We start from the raw sequence: 17,536 nt of genomic DNA on the forward strand, positions 1-17,536 counted from the left end.
CACATACATATAAAAAAAAAAAAAAAAACACAATGGCAAAAGTCCCACTAACCTCCACTGATATAACTGATCCAGGTTTGTAACGATATGGTTTTGTGGAATCACGGTGGTTCAGGGGGTGCAGGGTTGGGTTGGGTTCATAGGTAAAAGGTGTTTGGCTAACAGAGTTAAAGTCAAAGTGCAAGTTATCCAACAGAAACTCAACCAGCATATGACCACCAACTACCTGAGCATCTACACCAGGACTCCGACACAACAACAGAGAAGAGGTTTTCACCTCGCAATCCTCCTCAAACTACAGAGAAACCGAAAACAAGAGAGAAAAAGTGGACAAACACTGTGTAAGTGGACAAAGTCACTAAAATATTTTACACAAAATGATGCATAACTACGCAAACTGTTCACCAACACCTTCATGATGAAAAAATGTCTTTATTTGATCAATCTTAAAATTGTTGTGAATCAAAACAGATTTACTTTAGAACATAAGTATTTCTGAATCTCACTTGAAGATCACTCTGAATAAAATAGTCGCTAAAAGAATAAATGTGTGATAGTCAATAAAATTAACATCAGAACCATAAAAGTAACAATCGGCAATCAATGCACTTACCATAATCATATCAGATATTAAATTAGATGGTTCGTAATGTATAATCCAATGAATAATCTAATCTCAACCAGTTGTTTATGTGAATTTATGAATGAAGCATTGGGCAAAAGTTAAAAAATTGATAAAATGGGCTTCAAATTTGTGGATACAGATTTTGGAATATAGTTTACTAATCTGTAAATATATTTTTTAGATTTTTTAACAGAGTACAAAACTAGGAACACAATAAATTCAGTGTATGAGTTTGTTAGGTCAGGTTAAAATGTTAAAAATGAAAAAATACCTGAATGATAGAACAGTGTTCTGTTCAGTCTATTACCTGCATTTCCTTATCTGCTACACTCCTTTTTCTCCTTCTTCTGCGTCTCAAGTCTGAGAGGACCACTGTCACTCGCATCTGAGGCTTCTGGACCACATCCAAGTTCTGGCCGAAAACGTTAATTACACGCCCTCCACTATATAAATGTGTAAAGGAAGAAATATTAAAGATTTTCAAGAAAAACAAAAAAACTAAATGAAAGTTTTGAAAGAAAAATTCATAGATACAGGCTTGTTTTAATGCAGGTCTATAAGAATGTTTTTTGCACATTTTAAGGTCAGCCAGGCAAATATCTTAAAGTCTTAGAGAAAGTACTCAAACCCAAACACACACCCGATAAAGCTCTTAGAGGGCATGGCATGTGTAATGTTGGGGTCAGGGGTATAGTAGTAGCCCTCGCCATGGAGATGTCGCTCAGTGTTTCCATACCGCACAGTCACTCTGTGTTCTCCTGTCCCGTTACTAGCACCAGTCAGGCACTTGATAGTTTCCTCCTGAACACTTGATATTCTGCAGAGGAAAAGAAGGACATAAAGAACTTCCTAATCAAACAATACTCATATTACACCAGTCTACAGCAGACAGTTTTCCACAGTGATACATAGAACTTACAATGAACAAGGCACATTCCCTAGTAGGACACTGATATCAGTAACACGACCAGTCAAAAGTTTTCTGCCTGTGATTGTCAGAGTTGTTCCTCCTGCCTGTGGTCCTCTCTGAGGAGAAACTTCTATCAGCTTCGGGTCCTTAAAGGATGCAAGGTTGAGAGATATAATCAGAAGAAATTCTGCATTCAAGAACTAAAGAACTACACTTTTTTTCTTCTGCAATCATCAAGCCAGAAGGAATTCCACATCAACCATTTTCAAATAACAACAATGCGCGCCAATGCACATAATTATCTGATGAAAAAACAGGAAATGGAGGGATATGGCATATGGAGGAGGGGGTTGTACAACACGACGTTAGTCATTCACAATGTGTTAGAATGTGGTGCAACCTTAAACCATAGAGTCACGCTTTTATGTTGCGTCAATGCACAATATGCCATAGTCATGTTTTGTATAGAGTGTATCATTACACACTGAAATTGAATCTTAACTGTGTTGTCTTCAAAAGTCTCATCTTTAATGCACAGGGGCAAGTTTTTAAACAACTCTAAAGGCGATTTTGTCAGTATTTTGGTTTTTTTTGCACACTCAGATTCCAGATTTTCAAATACAGCAATGGAAAGCTTATTTATTCAGCTTTCAGATGATTTAGAAATCTCAATTTCAAAAAATTTACCCTTTATGACTAAGATTTGTGGTCCAGGGTCACATATACTGTAGGTAATGGAGTGTTCATTTTCAAAAAAAAACACAAAAGCACAATACAAATATTATATAAACTGGATAAAAGTAGTCCAACCAATTCATGCACTATATTCAAAGTCTTCTGAAGCCATAATGATGGTCATTGTTATTGATTGCTCGCACAAAGCTATTTTATGACTTCAAAAAATGTATAGGAAACACTTTTATGACATATTTGGGTTCTGTGGCCAGATTATTCCCCTTGTGTGTCCAATGGAAGATGGGCCAATACATTTTTTTGGAAAGACATGATAATAATATTGCTAGTTAATGGTAAATACTAGTTAACCTCGTAGCTGAATCTCTGACTTGACAGGCCGAAGCCTCCACCAGAAACTTTGACTGAGACATGACCAGATTTCTCCTCTCCACTTGCAGTAGTTGTACATATAATTCTAAAAGAGAGAGTGAGCATAAACAAATGTGTGAGATAGAAACAAAGCAAAAGGGCAAGTACTTAAAATGCTTTAATTAGTGTAATAAGTGAACTGCAAATACTGTATATCGTAAAGAACAATGCTCTTCAGGTGGTTCTATACTATACTCCTGAAGCAGTGTGCTTTAGGGACAAGTTGAGGCACTCACATCAAAACCTGCAGTCATCTAGTCAATGAGAGTATTTAAACTAGTTTGCACACAATGTGTGGGTGTTTACCTGGAGGATATTTCATATAGATGTGGTATAACAGTGCAGGGCACGCCTGCAACAGTCACAGACTGAAGGATATCTTGAGCTTTCTGTCCCAAGTTAGACCCAGAAACAGTTAAAGTAATGCCTCCTTCCACCAATCCTGACAAAGGCTCCACCTATGGACAGAAAACCAGTCTTTATGATGGTACAGATTTACATTTAAACTTAGGAGGATTTTATCCAAGGTGACTTAAAGTGCTTTCAAGTTATACATTTAATCTGTCCATGCATTCCCTGGGAATCAAAACCACAACCCTGCCATTGCTAATGCTTACTGCATGATCTCAATTTAAAGATATCTACTGTAGAACCAATTTAGGATGATTAATTTTCCTGTGTAATTCTGCATTTAATAAATTTTTTTGAATATAATGTCATTTGAAGGTACTGATTGGTACAGCATTATGTATTTTTAGTCAAACACACTGGCACGCAAACAGGTTCCATTCCCTTAGACTTTATGTGTGTGTTAGCTGAAGAGTCAGAATGTTTCTCTTAGAGAGGGAAATAAAAGAAAGAAGAAATTAAAGAATAGAGGTCCCATTAACCCAATCACAAACGGTCATTGTTATACTATGCCAAAGCAAAATTAATTTTAGGCTTAAGCATTAAAAAGTTTGAAAAAGTTACAAACTGCATATGCACTAAAGAATTTGGCATTTAGTTAAGTCTGAAACTGTTTAACAAACCAAATGAATGAGAGGAGCAGGACAGTTCTTTTCGATGTGTTTGGAACAGGACTCTCTGTAGACACAACTGGCTCCACACCACACACAGTTGTACTTCTGATCTGCAGTATGACAGCGGCTACAGTCCAAGTGCCCAACTGAACAGTTATATAACGTCACTGAAATAGTTAGAACATAGTTACAATACAGAAATGTATATACAGTAATGGGTTCATTCGACAATAAAATATTCTATATTTGCGTGTATTTTGCACAAACACAGCTCATCATGAACATCAAAAGAATTATACTCACCATAAAGGTCAGTGCTGTCAATATGAAAAGTGTCTTTTCTCTTCACATACACCATGGCATTATACTCCCTAACTGGGTCTGCATAGGAATACTACAGAAAAGAACATCTGAGTTGAGTATCAATGATATCAGCAAACTGCAGTCTTTCCTCACAGAACACACATGCATTTAAAACTACTACATAGATATTTTCCTCTTTAATTATTGTTGTGGGCTTTTGTCTTTACTTAGACAGGATTGTAGAGAAGTGACAGGAAACTAAAGTGAGTAACGGAGACGACACACATTTTGGATCATGTGCTCCCTGGCAAACTTGTATATACTAGAGCAATGCTTCTCAGTCCTGTTCTAGTGACCCACACCCCATATTTTGGATGTCTTCCTCATGGGCCACACACAATTAAAGGCTAAATCTACAACTGTCATTTAAAAACACTCTTCGTCCACACCAGCATTTTCAAGTAGTTTCCAAACATTTCTCATCCACACTGAAATGTCAGAAAACACTGAAATCATCTCAGATATAAAACACCATAAAAGCTAACTGAGATGATACTGAGAGACCAAACATCCAAGTTCTCACACTTATGTTTCTGCCACAATTATTTTATTAGCAAAACATTGGTAACACTTCACTTAAAGCCTTTATAATGCATTAATTAAGCCTTGTAATCTGCATAAATATATTGCATTACATGACATTAACTAAGGGCTTGATTTTTACCGTACATTTCTGCCATATGGACATCAACTTGAGATAAACTGATAAGCTATTACTAAATATAACTTTAATTTTCTGTAAAGCTGCTTCGTGAAAAGCATTGTGAAAAGCGCTATACAAATAAACTTGAATTGACTGTAACCACAGTTATAATACATTATAATACTTATGTATTCATTGTTACACCTTTAGAAAGTTATGTTGAATTAAAACATATTACAGTGCCTTTTAAGTTTGGTTACAATTATTTCGGAAAAGTTATAATGCTTTACAACGTACGTTATCAAGACCTCCGTTTTCACAGTCCACACTACAATGCCAACACTACAAATTTATCTACTTGGAAGAGCTTCATCAAAAATCTTGCAGGACAAAACGCCTTCTCAGTGTGGATGGAAGGCCGAAATGTAGAGATGCTTTTTCAAATTTATCTGGATTAGTGTAGGCATAGCCCAAGTCTTGCAGTCTCTACTAATGAGATGAGTTGAATTAGGTGTGATAGTTGAGGAAGGCATTCAAAATGTGCACTCGGTTTTGTACTAGAGTATGTATTTTGTGTATTATAATATGAGGGTGTCATAACATGCTCAGAAATCATGTTTTGTATTATGTTGTTGTGGTACCTGGTGAGAATGACAGGTGATGTCAAACAGCAAAGAGTTTGCCTCATTCAGCATCACATCTGCATCAACCACCACAGTTTGCCCCTCGATCACCAATACACACTCGTACGCCAGCTCTTTATCCTAGGCACATGTGTGTGTTTAAACAGTTTTTTAAATGCAGATGTATTTTTTTTTTTAAATCAGAAGTGGATGTTTATTTATTTTTACCTGATAGAGATGCAAGTTGCGAGCCAGCAAAGAGATTTTTCTCTGAGTTAGGACAGGAAGCATAGAGGATCCTTGAATCTTTTCCACACATGGGCAGGCAGATGCCCCCCAATTGACAAATGTGCCTTCATCAGCCTGATTTAAAAAAAAAAAAAAAAAAAACACACGCACGTATGAGAGTGTACAAATGTTATCGTATGGTCACATCATTCAGTGAAAAAGAGTAGGAGAAAGGAATTTAGGGGATAAAGAATTTACAAGACCAAAAATAAATTGAAGTAGAAAAATCAATTCTACATTTCTTTCAGGATTATAATTTGATTTATCATTAGGCCAAATGGCCAAATGAAGAAATGTGTATTATCTGAATCAATTAATTGAATTTAATAATATTACTTGGTATCAATTCTAGATGTTTGGACTCACCGGTAAATCTACTGAGTCATACTGGTAATCAGCATCTATGTCTGTACTTCCCAAATGGAAGTATACTGGGGGATCACCGTCGGATTCTCCATCCCCTGATAAGACTGTAGCTGCAGAAAATGTTACGTTGTCATTTTCTAATTGATCCACCTCCTCAGTTTCCTCTGGAGCTAAATGAGCCACTTCACCGTCAGTGATGATCCTATTCTCTGAAGGCACGGCAGGTGACACTCTCTCAGACAAAGGCAAAAAGTCATTGGTTTCAGAATCAGACATGTTTGGTTCTAAATTTGAAGGTACAACTGTAGTTTGGGTTTCATTTATCAAATTCAATGTTTCTGCCAAATTGTGAGGGGTGCTGGTAAGCAAACTATCGTGTGTGACTGGCTCCATAAGAGGTGGCAATTCTGTTTCAGCTGATGATGACGGCAGTGATATCCTTTGCTCCTCAGCAGCTTCAATCACTGATGGAAACTCAGTTTTTACAACCACTTCCAAACTTGCAAGAGTAACCACATCAGTGTCTGTCTCCCTCAAAGCCACTGATTCAACGTCTGTAACAAGAAGCTCTTTTTCTGAGAGGATCTCATCTAGCAGAGAGAGTGTGGAGGCTGGCTGTACTGTGGTCTCAGCTGTGGAAGAGGGGAGAAAGGTACTCGTGGGCGCAATAGGCGGCTTGAAAGTGGAAGAAATCTTAGTTGATGGTGTTGGTTTCACAGGTGCAGGAGTGGTTAATGATTCCAGTATAGAAGTTATAGTTTCAGTTATTGTGGTGGCAGTAGTCGGAGGTTTAGTATGAGCCATGGTTTCAGGAACTTTGTGTGTTGTGACTGGTGAGGTCATGAAGGCAGCTCTAGAGGCTTTGGTTGCAGGAGGTAGGTTGGGAAGAGATTTCCACTAAGAGTGAGAAGTGCAGAGAAAACCAAGAGAGACACAATAGTAAAATAGATAAAGAGAGATGGTTATAAAAGGAATTATTACAAATTGCCTTGGTATTCAGATAAAAAAAATAATTTCATAACCATATTTTTACACTGCAAAAACTATTTAGTTATGATTTTGACTTATGAAAAATGACTCTGAATTCTCAAGCTTTGATATTCCTAGCAGAATGCTGCAATGGTGGGCCACCTAATTACGAATGCAGTGCATGTTAGCCTTACCAAGCAGAAATTTGTATTTTATTTGTTTTTATTACTCAATTATCAATTAATTTTGATACTTGAGCATTTTAGTCAATTAAATTGTTAATGTTCCAAAACATGACAAATTACTATGAATAAAGAAAATAATATATAAACAGCTTATCTTCTAGTGATTTTCTACAGTTCTTAAGATATAAATTCTAAATAAATATAAAATATTCTCAAAATATCCTCAGAAATATTCTCAGAAATTCTCGAATGTCAGACTGTGTTGTCTGATTGTATACTATCCTGCTCAAGAGCTTTCCTTATCTAATAAAACAAAATCAAAACTTTACACTTGTAAATCTTAATATATTTGTCTGTCTATGAACCTATTTTTAAAGAAGCAAGCACTTCATAGGTGAGAAGAAAAAATGATAAGAACATTTTAAGAATGTTTTGTGAATCGACCTCTCGGTTCTTTGAATAAACTGGTAAAGTGTTTTTTTTTTACCAATTATTCACAGAAGTTTGAGACATGTAATTTTCACCATACAAAAAAAAAACTAAAAAATAAAACAAGGGAGAAGGCACTGCTGATGATGTAATGACTTACATTTTCATTATAGATTATCAGTCCCTCATCGCACACAGCCTTGTGGGTACACATATGCTGGTTCACACACCAGTTGCATCCCCAGCGGCTCTGCACACAACCATGGCAGCTGCAAAAGAAAGAAAGTTAATCCAGAATCATTACCTAAATGTAGTGTAAATAGACAAAGATATAAATCTTACTTTTAAATGTTAAAACCAAGTTAATAAAACTTTATTTTAAAACTTATCCATGCATCACTGGGTTTTATAATGAAACATAGGCTTTAATAAGTGTAGAATTTTTTGCAACTCACGGCATGCTTCCCGCAAGCTGTTTGACTGCTGTGCAATCATAAAAGGTGAATTCCCGAGATGTCACAACAACATCATGGAACCGTAGAGACAGAATGACTGTAAAAAAATCTGATTCAGATAGAACAAGAGATTAGCAAGAAGAGACTCCTCTAGAGTCATGATCGTTATAAAGCCGTGACTGTGCTTCTCACTTTCATCTTCTCATGTGTCTCACTGGTTCATCTTTGATACACATACTACCAGCTAGGTTTGAACTTGTTGGGATTTCATCTAGCAGATGTGGGGATTTAACTGATTTTAGCTGAAAATATTTGTGGTGGTTTATGAAATGGGATGAGAAGTGTCACCCTCACATTTTTTCATACTTTTATGACTTTTGTTCTACTGTGGAACACAAAAAAATATTTTTAAAGAACACTGTGGTCCAAAACAGAAGCACATTTGTGACCATGGACCACAAAACCAGTCTTAAGTCGCTGGGGTATATTTGTAGTAATTACCAAAAATACATTGCATGGGTCAAAATGATTTTTCTTTTATGCCAAAAATCATTAGGATATTAAGTAAAGATCATGTTCAATGAATATATTTTGTAAATTTCCTACTATAAATATCAAAATTTAATTTATGATTAGTAATATGCATTGCTAAGAACTTCATTTGGACAACTTTAAAAGGCGATTTTCTCAATATTTAGATTTTTTTGCACCCTCAGATTCCAGATTTTCAAATAGTTGTATCTCAGCCAAATATTGTCCTATCATAACAAACATACTCGGTTACTATCATAACCTTGGTTCCCTGAGATACGGGAACGAGTACTGCGTCGTACGATGCGTGTATGGGAAAAACTCTTTTTTCCTCTTCAACTGTAGCCTTTTCAATCACGCAGTGACACTGCGTGTCCATTGGTTCGTGCAGTGTTATGAAATCGAACCAATGGCTCGGCGGCAGCACTGAGCGAGCCTATGGCTATGCAGCCCGCCAGAATGGGCGGGGCCTCTGGCTATATAATCGCCCGCTTCACCGCCGCATCTCAGATTTCTTCGAATGAAGCGACTGAGGCGTGCAGGTCACAGCACGGCCAGGAACGCAGTACTCGTTCCCATATCTCAGGGAACCGAGGTTACGATAGTAACGGAGTACATTCCCTTTCGATATTCCACACGTCCTGCGTTGTAAGACGCTTCTATGGGAACCAGTCCAATCACGCTGTGCTATTATGGGGAACGACTCAAACCATGACTCACGTGGGAATAAGACCCAGGGGAGTTAATAAAATACACCAAGCACAGGCTGAGCCATCAGGGTCATCCGTGGCCTGGGTGTCGTCCCATAAGGTTGATACTTGGTGTCTATATAATATGGACAATGCCCAAATGAAGGAGGGACAATGTTGGTCAAGTGCACTCTTGAGACTGCTTAACTTTCCGGAGGTGGCGAACTAAGCAGAAAGGACTCTGGCCTGCAAGACAGGGACATCCAGGTTGTAAAACCTTACAAATGTGGATGGCAAGGACCAGCCGGCCGCCTCACAAATTTCCGAAATGGACACCCCACTGGACCATGCCCAGGAAGAACCAATGCCTCTGGTGGAATGGGTTCTGACTCCAATGGGGCACTGCAAGCCCAAGGAGGAGTATGCTAAGGCGATAGCATCCACTAACCACCTTGAAATTCTTTGCTTCGTAACAGGGCGACCTTTAGCGCGGTTACCGAAGCTGACAAAAAGCTGTTCTGATCTCCTGTATGAGGCAGGACGCTCGATGTATACCCTCAGGGCCCAGACGGGGCCAGCCTTGGTTTCAGGACAACCTTTTGAGTCGTTAGGCCCGAATTCCAGGCAAGCAGGGTTGAGAATTCCAGGCAAGCAGGGTTGATGGAAAGGGCCTGTAGGTCTCCTACTCGCTTAACCGATGCCAGTGCTAACAGCGGGGTGGTTTTAAACGAGAGCGATCTGAGACTCTGATTGCAATAGTTCAAACAGGGGGCCCATCAAGGCCCTCAGTCAGGTTTGTTAAGTCCCAAGGTGGAACTGTACGAGGACGCGAGGTTAATTCTCCTGGTGCCTCGTAAAAACTGGACCACAGCACTATTCCTGCCCATCGATCGGTCAGCAATAGGGGCATGAAAAGCCGCTATGGTTGCTGCGTAAACTTCGATGGTGGATGAAACGCCGTTTATCCAGCAGCTCTTGCAGAAACGAAGAACCACTGATACATCGGAGGTAACTGGATCTAAGTCGCGGTCTTGGCACCAAGCCGAGAAATTAGACCATTTCAGAGCATAGAGGCTTCTGGTAGACGTGGCTCTAGCTTCTGACATAGCGTTTAAGACACGCTCTGGGAGGTCAAAAAGCTTGTGAGCGGCCACACATGCAGGGCCCATAACTCGGGCCGTGGATGCCACAGCGTGCCATTCACTTGAGAGAGGAGGTTCCGTCTCAAGGGAATGGGCCACAGCACTTCTTCGAGCAGCTGGAGTAACTCCGACACCCACGGCTGGTTCCTCCAGAGGGGGGCTATTAGGAGAAGCCTGTGCCATTGTTCACTGACTCGTCTGAGTACCTGCGGTAGCATTGGAGGGAACGCGTAAAGAGGTTGGCCGGGCCACTCGTGGGCCAGGGCATCCATGCTCTTTGTAAAATAGATTGGGCAATGAGTTGTCTTCGGAGGCAAAGAGGTCTACTCGAGCTCTGCCAAAGACTTCCCAGATTTTCTGAACCGCGAGCGGGTGGAGTGTCCACTCTTCAGAGGAGACGTTGTCCCTTGACAACCTGTCTGCTCCTTGGTTAATTTTGCTCAGCACATGTCCTCGCACAGTGTTCCCAAACCATTGTTGGAAGCGTCTGTCGCGACAACCTTCCTTCTGTGCGCCATGTCTAAAATCACACCCTGCTCTAGCCAGAGGGGGTCTTTCCAACGGGTCAGGGCTGATACACAGGCCCGAGACACAGTTATGCGATGGCGACCGTGACGCCAAGTCGCAGATGGAATCCTCTGCTTCAGCCAGAACTGGATGGGCCGCATGTGAAGCAAGCCCACTGAAGTACTGGCGAAGCTCCTGCCCTAAGCCTTGAGCGGGTGGATAGTCTCTTCCTTAAAGGAGGCCGTGCGACGCTGAATAGGCCATAGCCTGTTCCGCTGAGATAGTTGCTGTCAATAGCTGTCCCCAGGGGCGACACTCGTCGGCTGGGTGACAATATGCTCTTGGCAAAGTTGACCCTGAGCCCCAGGCAATCTAAGTGGCTGAGGAGGAGGGTTTTGTGCAATGTTGAAACTGCCTCTGACTGGGCCAGAATGGGCCAGTCGTCGAGGTAGTTGAGGATGCGAATTCCCATCTGTCACAGAGGGGAAAGAGCCGCATCCATGCATCGCGTAAAAGTGAGGTGAGCCAGGGACAGCCCAGACGGGAGGACCTTGTACTGATATGCCACCCCTTCGAATGCGAATCTCAAGAATCGTCTGTGATGGGGGGCTACTTGGATGTGAAAGTATGCGTCTTTCAGATCCCGTGACATGAACCAGTCCCCTGGGCATATTTGCGAGAGGGTCTGTTCAATGTGATCATCCTGAATGACCTTTTTACCAGGGCGCGATTCAGGAGTCTAAGATCAGGCCACCGTCTTTTTTGGGGACGAGGAAGTAGCGGCTGTAGAAGCCTGACTCGCTCTGGGCTGGAGGAACGATTTCTATGGCTCCTTTTACCAGCAGATTCATCACCTCTTCATACAGGACTTGAGCGTCCTCGCTGCGCACTGTGGTGGAGACCACACCACGGAAGCGTAGTCTTCGAGCGAATTGGAGTGAATAACCTCGTCTTATCGTAGCCATTACCCACTCTGACACACTGACCTGACAGTCCTCGGCCCGCGTGGCAAGAGGTTGAATCGGCTCTAAAGACTGGCTGCATAAGGGCAGGACGCTTATGGTAGGCAGAAGAGAATATTTGCTCTCTTTTTGAAAATGTCTGTTTTAGGACGCCCGGGTGCTAGGTGCTACACTTTCCTCTGCACCCAGCGCTGAGCGGGGTGACAAGGGGCACATTAGAGGCTGCTTGAGGGGTGGTCCAGCTGTAGCGAGACTCGGGCCCCTCCTCTTTCTGCATGGATAATCAGGACGACTTTGAAGCACCGGATCCAAGTCGATCTTGGGCCGGGGTCATTGGCGCTTCGGGAAGGAGTAGCGTCTTGCTGAGCGGGAACGTTCTCTAACCGGGGGGGGGGGGGGGGGGGGCTTGCTGGCGTCCCGGGAGAAACCACTCGTCCAGCCTGCTGCAAGATGGCTCCTCAGACGGAGACCACTCGAGCCCAAGCTCACTGGCAGCCTGTGTCATCATACGGACAAGCTCCTCGTCCATTCTGGGTCTGGCGCTGCGTGAAGAGGACGGCGGCAAGAGGGCGGGGTCAGTCACCGAGCCCCGCTGTTTCTTCCTCTCAGGTCCCTGGGAGGAAGAGGACGGGAGGGCGTGAGGGGAGGAGTCGCTTTCTGAAAAGAAAGCTATCCGTGAGTGCAGAGAGGTGAGACTGAAACTCTCGCAATGAGAGCAGTCAGCCGCGTTGAGCACAGCGTCAGCGTGGGATTTCCCCAAGCATGACTCACACTCAGCGCGACAGACATCAGTGTGCAGGCGACTCCTGCATGTCTTACAATGACGGCCCGGCATTTGCAACAAAGCCATGCTAGAATTTGCTCTTTTTGCGAGGCTCTTTTAGATCGTCGCCGGATGGCGGCAGGGGATAGACCAGGAACTGTGAGCTGAGCGCTGCAATCTCGGCGTCAACGAAGAGTCAGTGAGGAAGAATCTTCGTCGCTGAAAAGAAATCTGAGATGCAGCAGCGAAGCGGGCGATTATATAGCCAGAGGCCCCGCCCATTCTGGCAGGCTATGGTGGGCTGCATAGACATAGGCTCGCTCAGCGTCGCCGCCGAGCCATTGGTTCGATTTTATAGCACTGCACAAACCAATGGACGTGCAGTTTCACTGCGTGATTGAAAAGGAAAAAAAGTTGAAGAGGGAAAAAAAAAGAGTTTTTCCCATACAAGCGTCTTACGACGCAGTACGAGTGGAATATCGAAAGGGAACCATACATCAATGGAAAGCTTATTTTTTCAGCTTTCAGATGATTGACCCTTAAAAATTTACCCTTATGACTGGTTTTGTGGCCCAGGGTCACATTTTTCAAAATATCTTTTGTAAAGCAAGAAGCAAGAAGTGCAAAGAGGTATGAAACAGTGTGAGGGTAAATGCACTTTAATTTTTAGGTATTATTAAACCAATTGTATGACCTCAAGCAATGTAATTCTAAAACTTCTCCCATTTGTCTAGAAGTATTCCTCTTTCAGACTGGTTACATTATCAATACCATGCACAAAACTGAGTACTGAATCAGATGTTTCTGTGTCAAAAGTAGGACCCTCTTTTAGTGGCTCGTGAAACACTAAAAATCATGTTTATTTGTATTAGGTTTTTGATGTTTCTACTATTATGTTTTATTGGCCAGGCCTCCTGAGTCAAAACAAATGTGTTAAACATAAGTAAACAAATGTGACAATTTAGCTGGCAATATTCTCACCTTGACCAGGTGGCACAGATGGCAATGTATATACGTGTGGAGAAGAGCAGGTGACACCAGACTCTGTGATTACAGCTAAACTTGACCAGTCCTGGAAGACACAAGAGTAATGCTCTCCTCTTTCCAGACTGGGAAGACCAGGGATGGATAAAGAGATCTAAAAGGAGCAAAATAAATTTCGAGAGACAGAATAAAAGACAAAGCCAATTTGGATTTGTAAGGATTGAAATTATGCTTTTTAGGATAAGGCAGAGAGTTGGTTATGGTTGTTTGTGTGCTCAATAATGGTCACTGTGAACTAAGCTTATATAAATATATGCATCTCGTATTTTATTGTGATGTAACGTGCACTACTGAATTAACTTTTTAAACTGGATTTTTAAAAAATGTGTTAAAAATATGTGAAACACACATTTCTCCTCTCCTCTCGGCTGATGTTGGATGGATTGATAAACGTCACACTGCACAGGCATTGTTGCTCTATGTCAAAGCTCCAAAGCCACTGATCTTTCTGATCCCCACGCACACACTCGCTACGAAGCCCACACCTGATGCACAAAGACACAGTGTTCAAGTTCAAGTACCAGCTATTCAAAATTTTAGGTTCTTTTCAAACATGAACTTACTTCCCCTCCAGAACACACCAGCCACAATATGGATCATGAGCCAACAGACAGGACTGACAATCCAAATGCTTTTCACACTCTGCTACAGGCCTCTTCTCTAGCTGTGTGAGCACAGTAATAAAAATAATAATTAATGAATAAAAACAGCAAGGAAATACGAATAAAGATTAAATAATATACTACATATAAGCTCACCAAGGCTGCATTTATTTGATGAATGATATATGAAGGATTATTTAAAGTAGTAATGGCTTCTGAAAATTCATCTTTGCCATCACAGGAATAAATTACATTTTGAAATATATAAAATATAAAACAGTTATTTTAAATTGTAATGATAGTTCACATTAGTACAATAGTCTTGCAATAGTTTTAAACAAGTAAATGCTGTATTAGTGAGCATAAGATGCTGTTTTCAAAAAAAAAAAAATCTTAATTATTCCAAACATTTGGCCAGTAATGTATACACATACAGAGACATTTAATTCCATTATATTACCAAATATTTGTTACTACTATAATACCAATATTACCTAATTTGTCAATTTGTAATTTCTGGTCACAACACATGTTTTATCATAGGCACTGTTTGACAGTGAACCTGATCACTTGTTTATGGAATGAAACAGACGGGAGTTTTTCATTCAGTTTTTTTCCCTCCAGAAATTCAAGCATCTTCATATATAATGTTGCTTTTCTGGTTGCTGGATTGTACGGCTTGGAAAATATGGCCAAAATCCATCTCTTATTGGTCAGTCAGTTTTTCTGTCTATGGGGTTTTGATTACATTTCATTACTCTGAGAGACCAACTCTATTTTCCTTATAGTCTCTGCACCAAACTCTGTATCCTTTTAATATATTTGTGTACTTTACAAGCTTGATTAAAGTACGAAAGCCTTAGAGAATAGCTCTGATCATAGCCTGCTAATTCTTAAATTAGTCTTGGGAATTTCTGCAGCAACGATGCAAACGATGCATTAAAGACTAAACTTTACAGACAAATCAAAATTAAACCCTTTTAATGCAATATCACGTAATTGTACAAACTCATTCAACAAAATGTTAGTTAATAGGAACCAAAACTGTTTGGCTACCAACATTCTTCAAAATATCTTTTGTGATCCACAGAATGAAGAAAGTCAAGTTTGGAATGACATGAGGGTAAATGATGACAATTTGGCATTTTCATTTTTGGGTGAACTATCCCTTTAATATTAAGGTTTTTGTTCTGTTATGTTTAGTTCAGGTTTAACGATAAGATGAAAGTAATTATGCATGACCTTCAAGAATTACTTTAACAAAAATTAACAATATTGGCACTACCAATTCCACTTCAGTAATCTGTCTGATAGTTACCATGTTACTTGTTAAGATGTACAGATGCTTCTCTTGATGGTCAAGCCTGAGCTCTCTGCTTATTGGTGCACTGGGATGGATAGAGATTACTGCATATTCTTCCACCTCACCTTTTGGGCCAAGAAACACCTGGAAAAAAACACAAACAACGCACACCTTCTGACCAAAACTGAGGAATTAAAATGTAATAAATTAAGAGCATTAAATTAAAACTTCACAAGTTCTCTATATTTCATAGGGTTACATCCAGAGATGTGGACTACATTAGTGTAGTCTTCTTGTAGGGATAAAACATCAAGCAAACATGCAACATACCATGATAGAGCATTTGGGAGGGCTGAAAACCAGTTACTTTGTAAAAATTTACAATCACAAATAACCATGTTCATAATACATATTCATCAACAAAACAACCTACTTAAGAGCCAACTTCCAGCTTTTAAATTAAAGCTAACCATATTCAAAATACCTTTAATATCCAGAGGTAACTTATTCCACACTTGTGCCCCTAAATATCTAAAAGACCCATGACCATACATAGATTTTAAAACAACATATTGTAATTTCCATAAGACTTTGCCTATTTTATTACAATGTTGCTCATTTACCCTAGAGAAAAGTGCATTAAAATATGAAGGTGCTATATTATTGATAATCTTATGTAACATTTTCAATCAAATTAGACAAGCATCATTTTGGCTATAGACCACTAGGGTGGCATAACAGGAGCCCAAATATGGGCTTTAACAAAACGGGGATCACACATCCCATACTGAGATACCTCGTTCATGTTACTGTATCAGGAAATTGTTTTCTTTGTGAATTCATCATACTTCACCACTACTCAGCTGCACCAAACACGACCTTTGGGCTACAAGTCCGACTCTCTAACCATTAGGCAACAGCTGCCCTAGTTTAGGTTTTCACTTACATTTTTAAGACATTTAGCCTACATTAATATACACAACAACATTAGTGCAACACTGCTCTTAGCAAACTGTCACTCAGTTCAGTATATTGACATACAGTATAAGTATATTGCGAATGCATAAAATACTGATGACCATTTAAGCCTCAGGTTCTGTATGTTATTGAAATGGGAATCAAATGCACCTGTGAAAGACCATTTGTAATGATGCACTTAACGCCAGATGGTGGGTTTCTCATAAAAAAATAAATAAATAAAAAACTAACATTACTTGATAATCTCATATTTCTATAGGTTCTTGTGATTCTGAAATACCGTATTTTTACCTCAGAAAAGAACTTAGAATAATGGAAGAATTGCATGCAATTAAATTACTATAAAAATTGTGGGAAAACACCTCATGCCTTGAAAAAGTTTCTATACCTTGTGTAAATTTCCTTGGGAGTCTCCTAGAAAGGCAATAGTGTGTTCCTGCCTTACACTAACAGCAACAGCAGTGAGACGGACAGATGGACTGTCAAATATTGTCTCAGCTTCCACAAGCATCCGGCTTGCCATTGGACTAGGAGTGTGATCAGAGCCACATGGGTAAGCATCCAAAGTGTTCTGTAGAGAGACATAAGTGAAAGATTAAAACAAATAATAACTGATATATTGTTCTAAAACTGAGAAATTTAACTGTCATGTCAAGTATCCTTTAAGGTATAATGTCAACATAATACATTATAGAAATTACCATAAAATTTCACTATTTCTTTTTTTGTTGTTGTTGTTTTTCTTGAAATAAATAAATACTTTTATACAGCAACAATGCATTAAATTGATCAAAAATGTTAGTAAAGACATTCACAATTTCTTTTATTTAAAACAAATGCTTTTTTCTCAGAGAATCCTAAAAAAAAAGATGGCATTGGAATTTCTGCATTTCATTAAGCAGCACAACCTTTTTTACAGATACTTTTCTGAGTACGAAATCAGCAAAATAGAAAGATTTCATGTACAACTGAGGACTGGAGTAACGGCTGCTAAAATTGTAAACTGTAAAATTTAATTCATCACTGTGATGAG

At 39.9% G+C, this 17,536-nt stretch overlaps 1 protein-coding gene across 1 annotated transcript in view; it reads right to left on the reverse strand.

The window, feature by feature from the left end:
- Window positions 1-17,536, reverse strand: part of LOC306845193 (plexin-B1-like) — a 57,025-nt gene that overhangs the window by 19,600 nt on the left and 19,889 nt on the right. The window contains exons 4-21 of the mRNA XM_079377844.1: window positions 16,892-17,074; window positions 15,541-15,669; window positions 14,184-14,284; window positions 13,970-14,105; window positions 13,558-13,714; window positions 7,983-8,091; window positions 7,688-7,796; window positions 5,945-6,841; window positions 5,519-5,653; window positions 5,309-5,431; window positions 3,965-4,055; window positions 3,671-3,828; window positions 2,946-3,097; window positions 2,580-2,685; window positions 1,545-1,681; window positions 1,266-1,442; window positions 933-1,068; window positions 53-295 (exon numbers count right to left, since the gene is read on the reverse strand). Coding sequence (XP_079233970.1) covers window positions 53-295; window positions 933-1,068; window positions 1,266-1,442; window positions 1,545-1,681; window positions 2,580-2,685; window positions 2,946-3,097; window positions 3,671-3,828; window positions 3,965-4,055; window positions 5,309-5,431; window positions 5,519-5,653; window positions 5,945-6,841; window positions 7,688-7,796; window positions 7,983-8,091; window positions 13,558-13,714; window positions 13,970-14,105; window positions 14,184-14,284; window positions 15,541-15,669; window positions 16,892-17,074 — 3,279 coding nt within the window. The remainder of the gene's footprint in view (window positions 1-52; window positions 296-932; window positions 1,069-1,265; window positions 1,443-1,544; window positions 1,682-2,579; window positions 2,686-2,945; window positions 3,098-3,670; window positions 3,829-3,964; window positions 4,056-5,308; window positions 5,432-5,518; window positions 5,654-5,944; window positions 6,842-7,687; window positions 7,797-7,982; window positions 8,092-13,557; window positions 13,715-13,969; window positions 14,106-14,183; window positions 14,285-15,540; window positions 15,670-16,891; window positions 17,075-17,536) is intronic.

The sequence above is a fragment of the Barbus barbus genome (genome assembly GCF_936440315.1).
Source record: "Barbus barbus genome assembly, chromosome: 25".
NCBI lineage: Eukaryota > Metazoa > Chordata > Actinopteri > Cypriniformes > Cyprinidae > Barbus > Barbus barbus.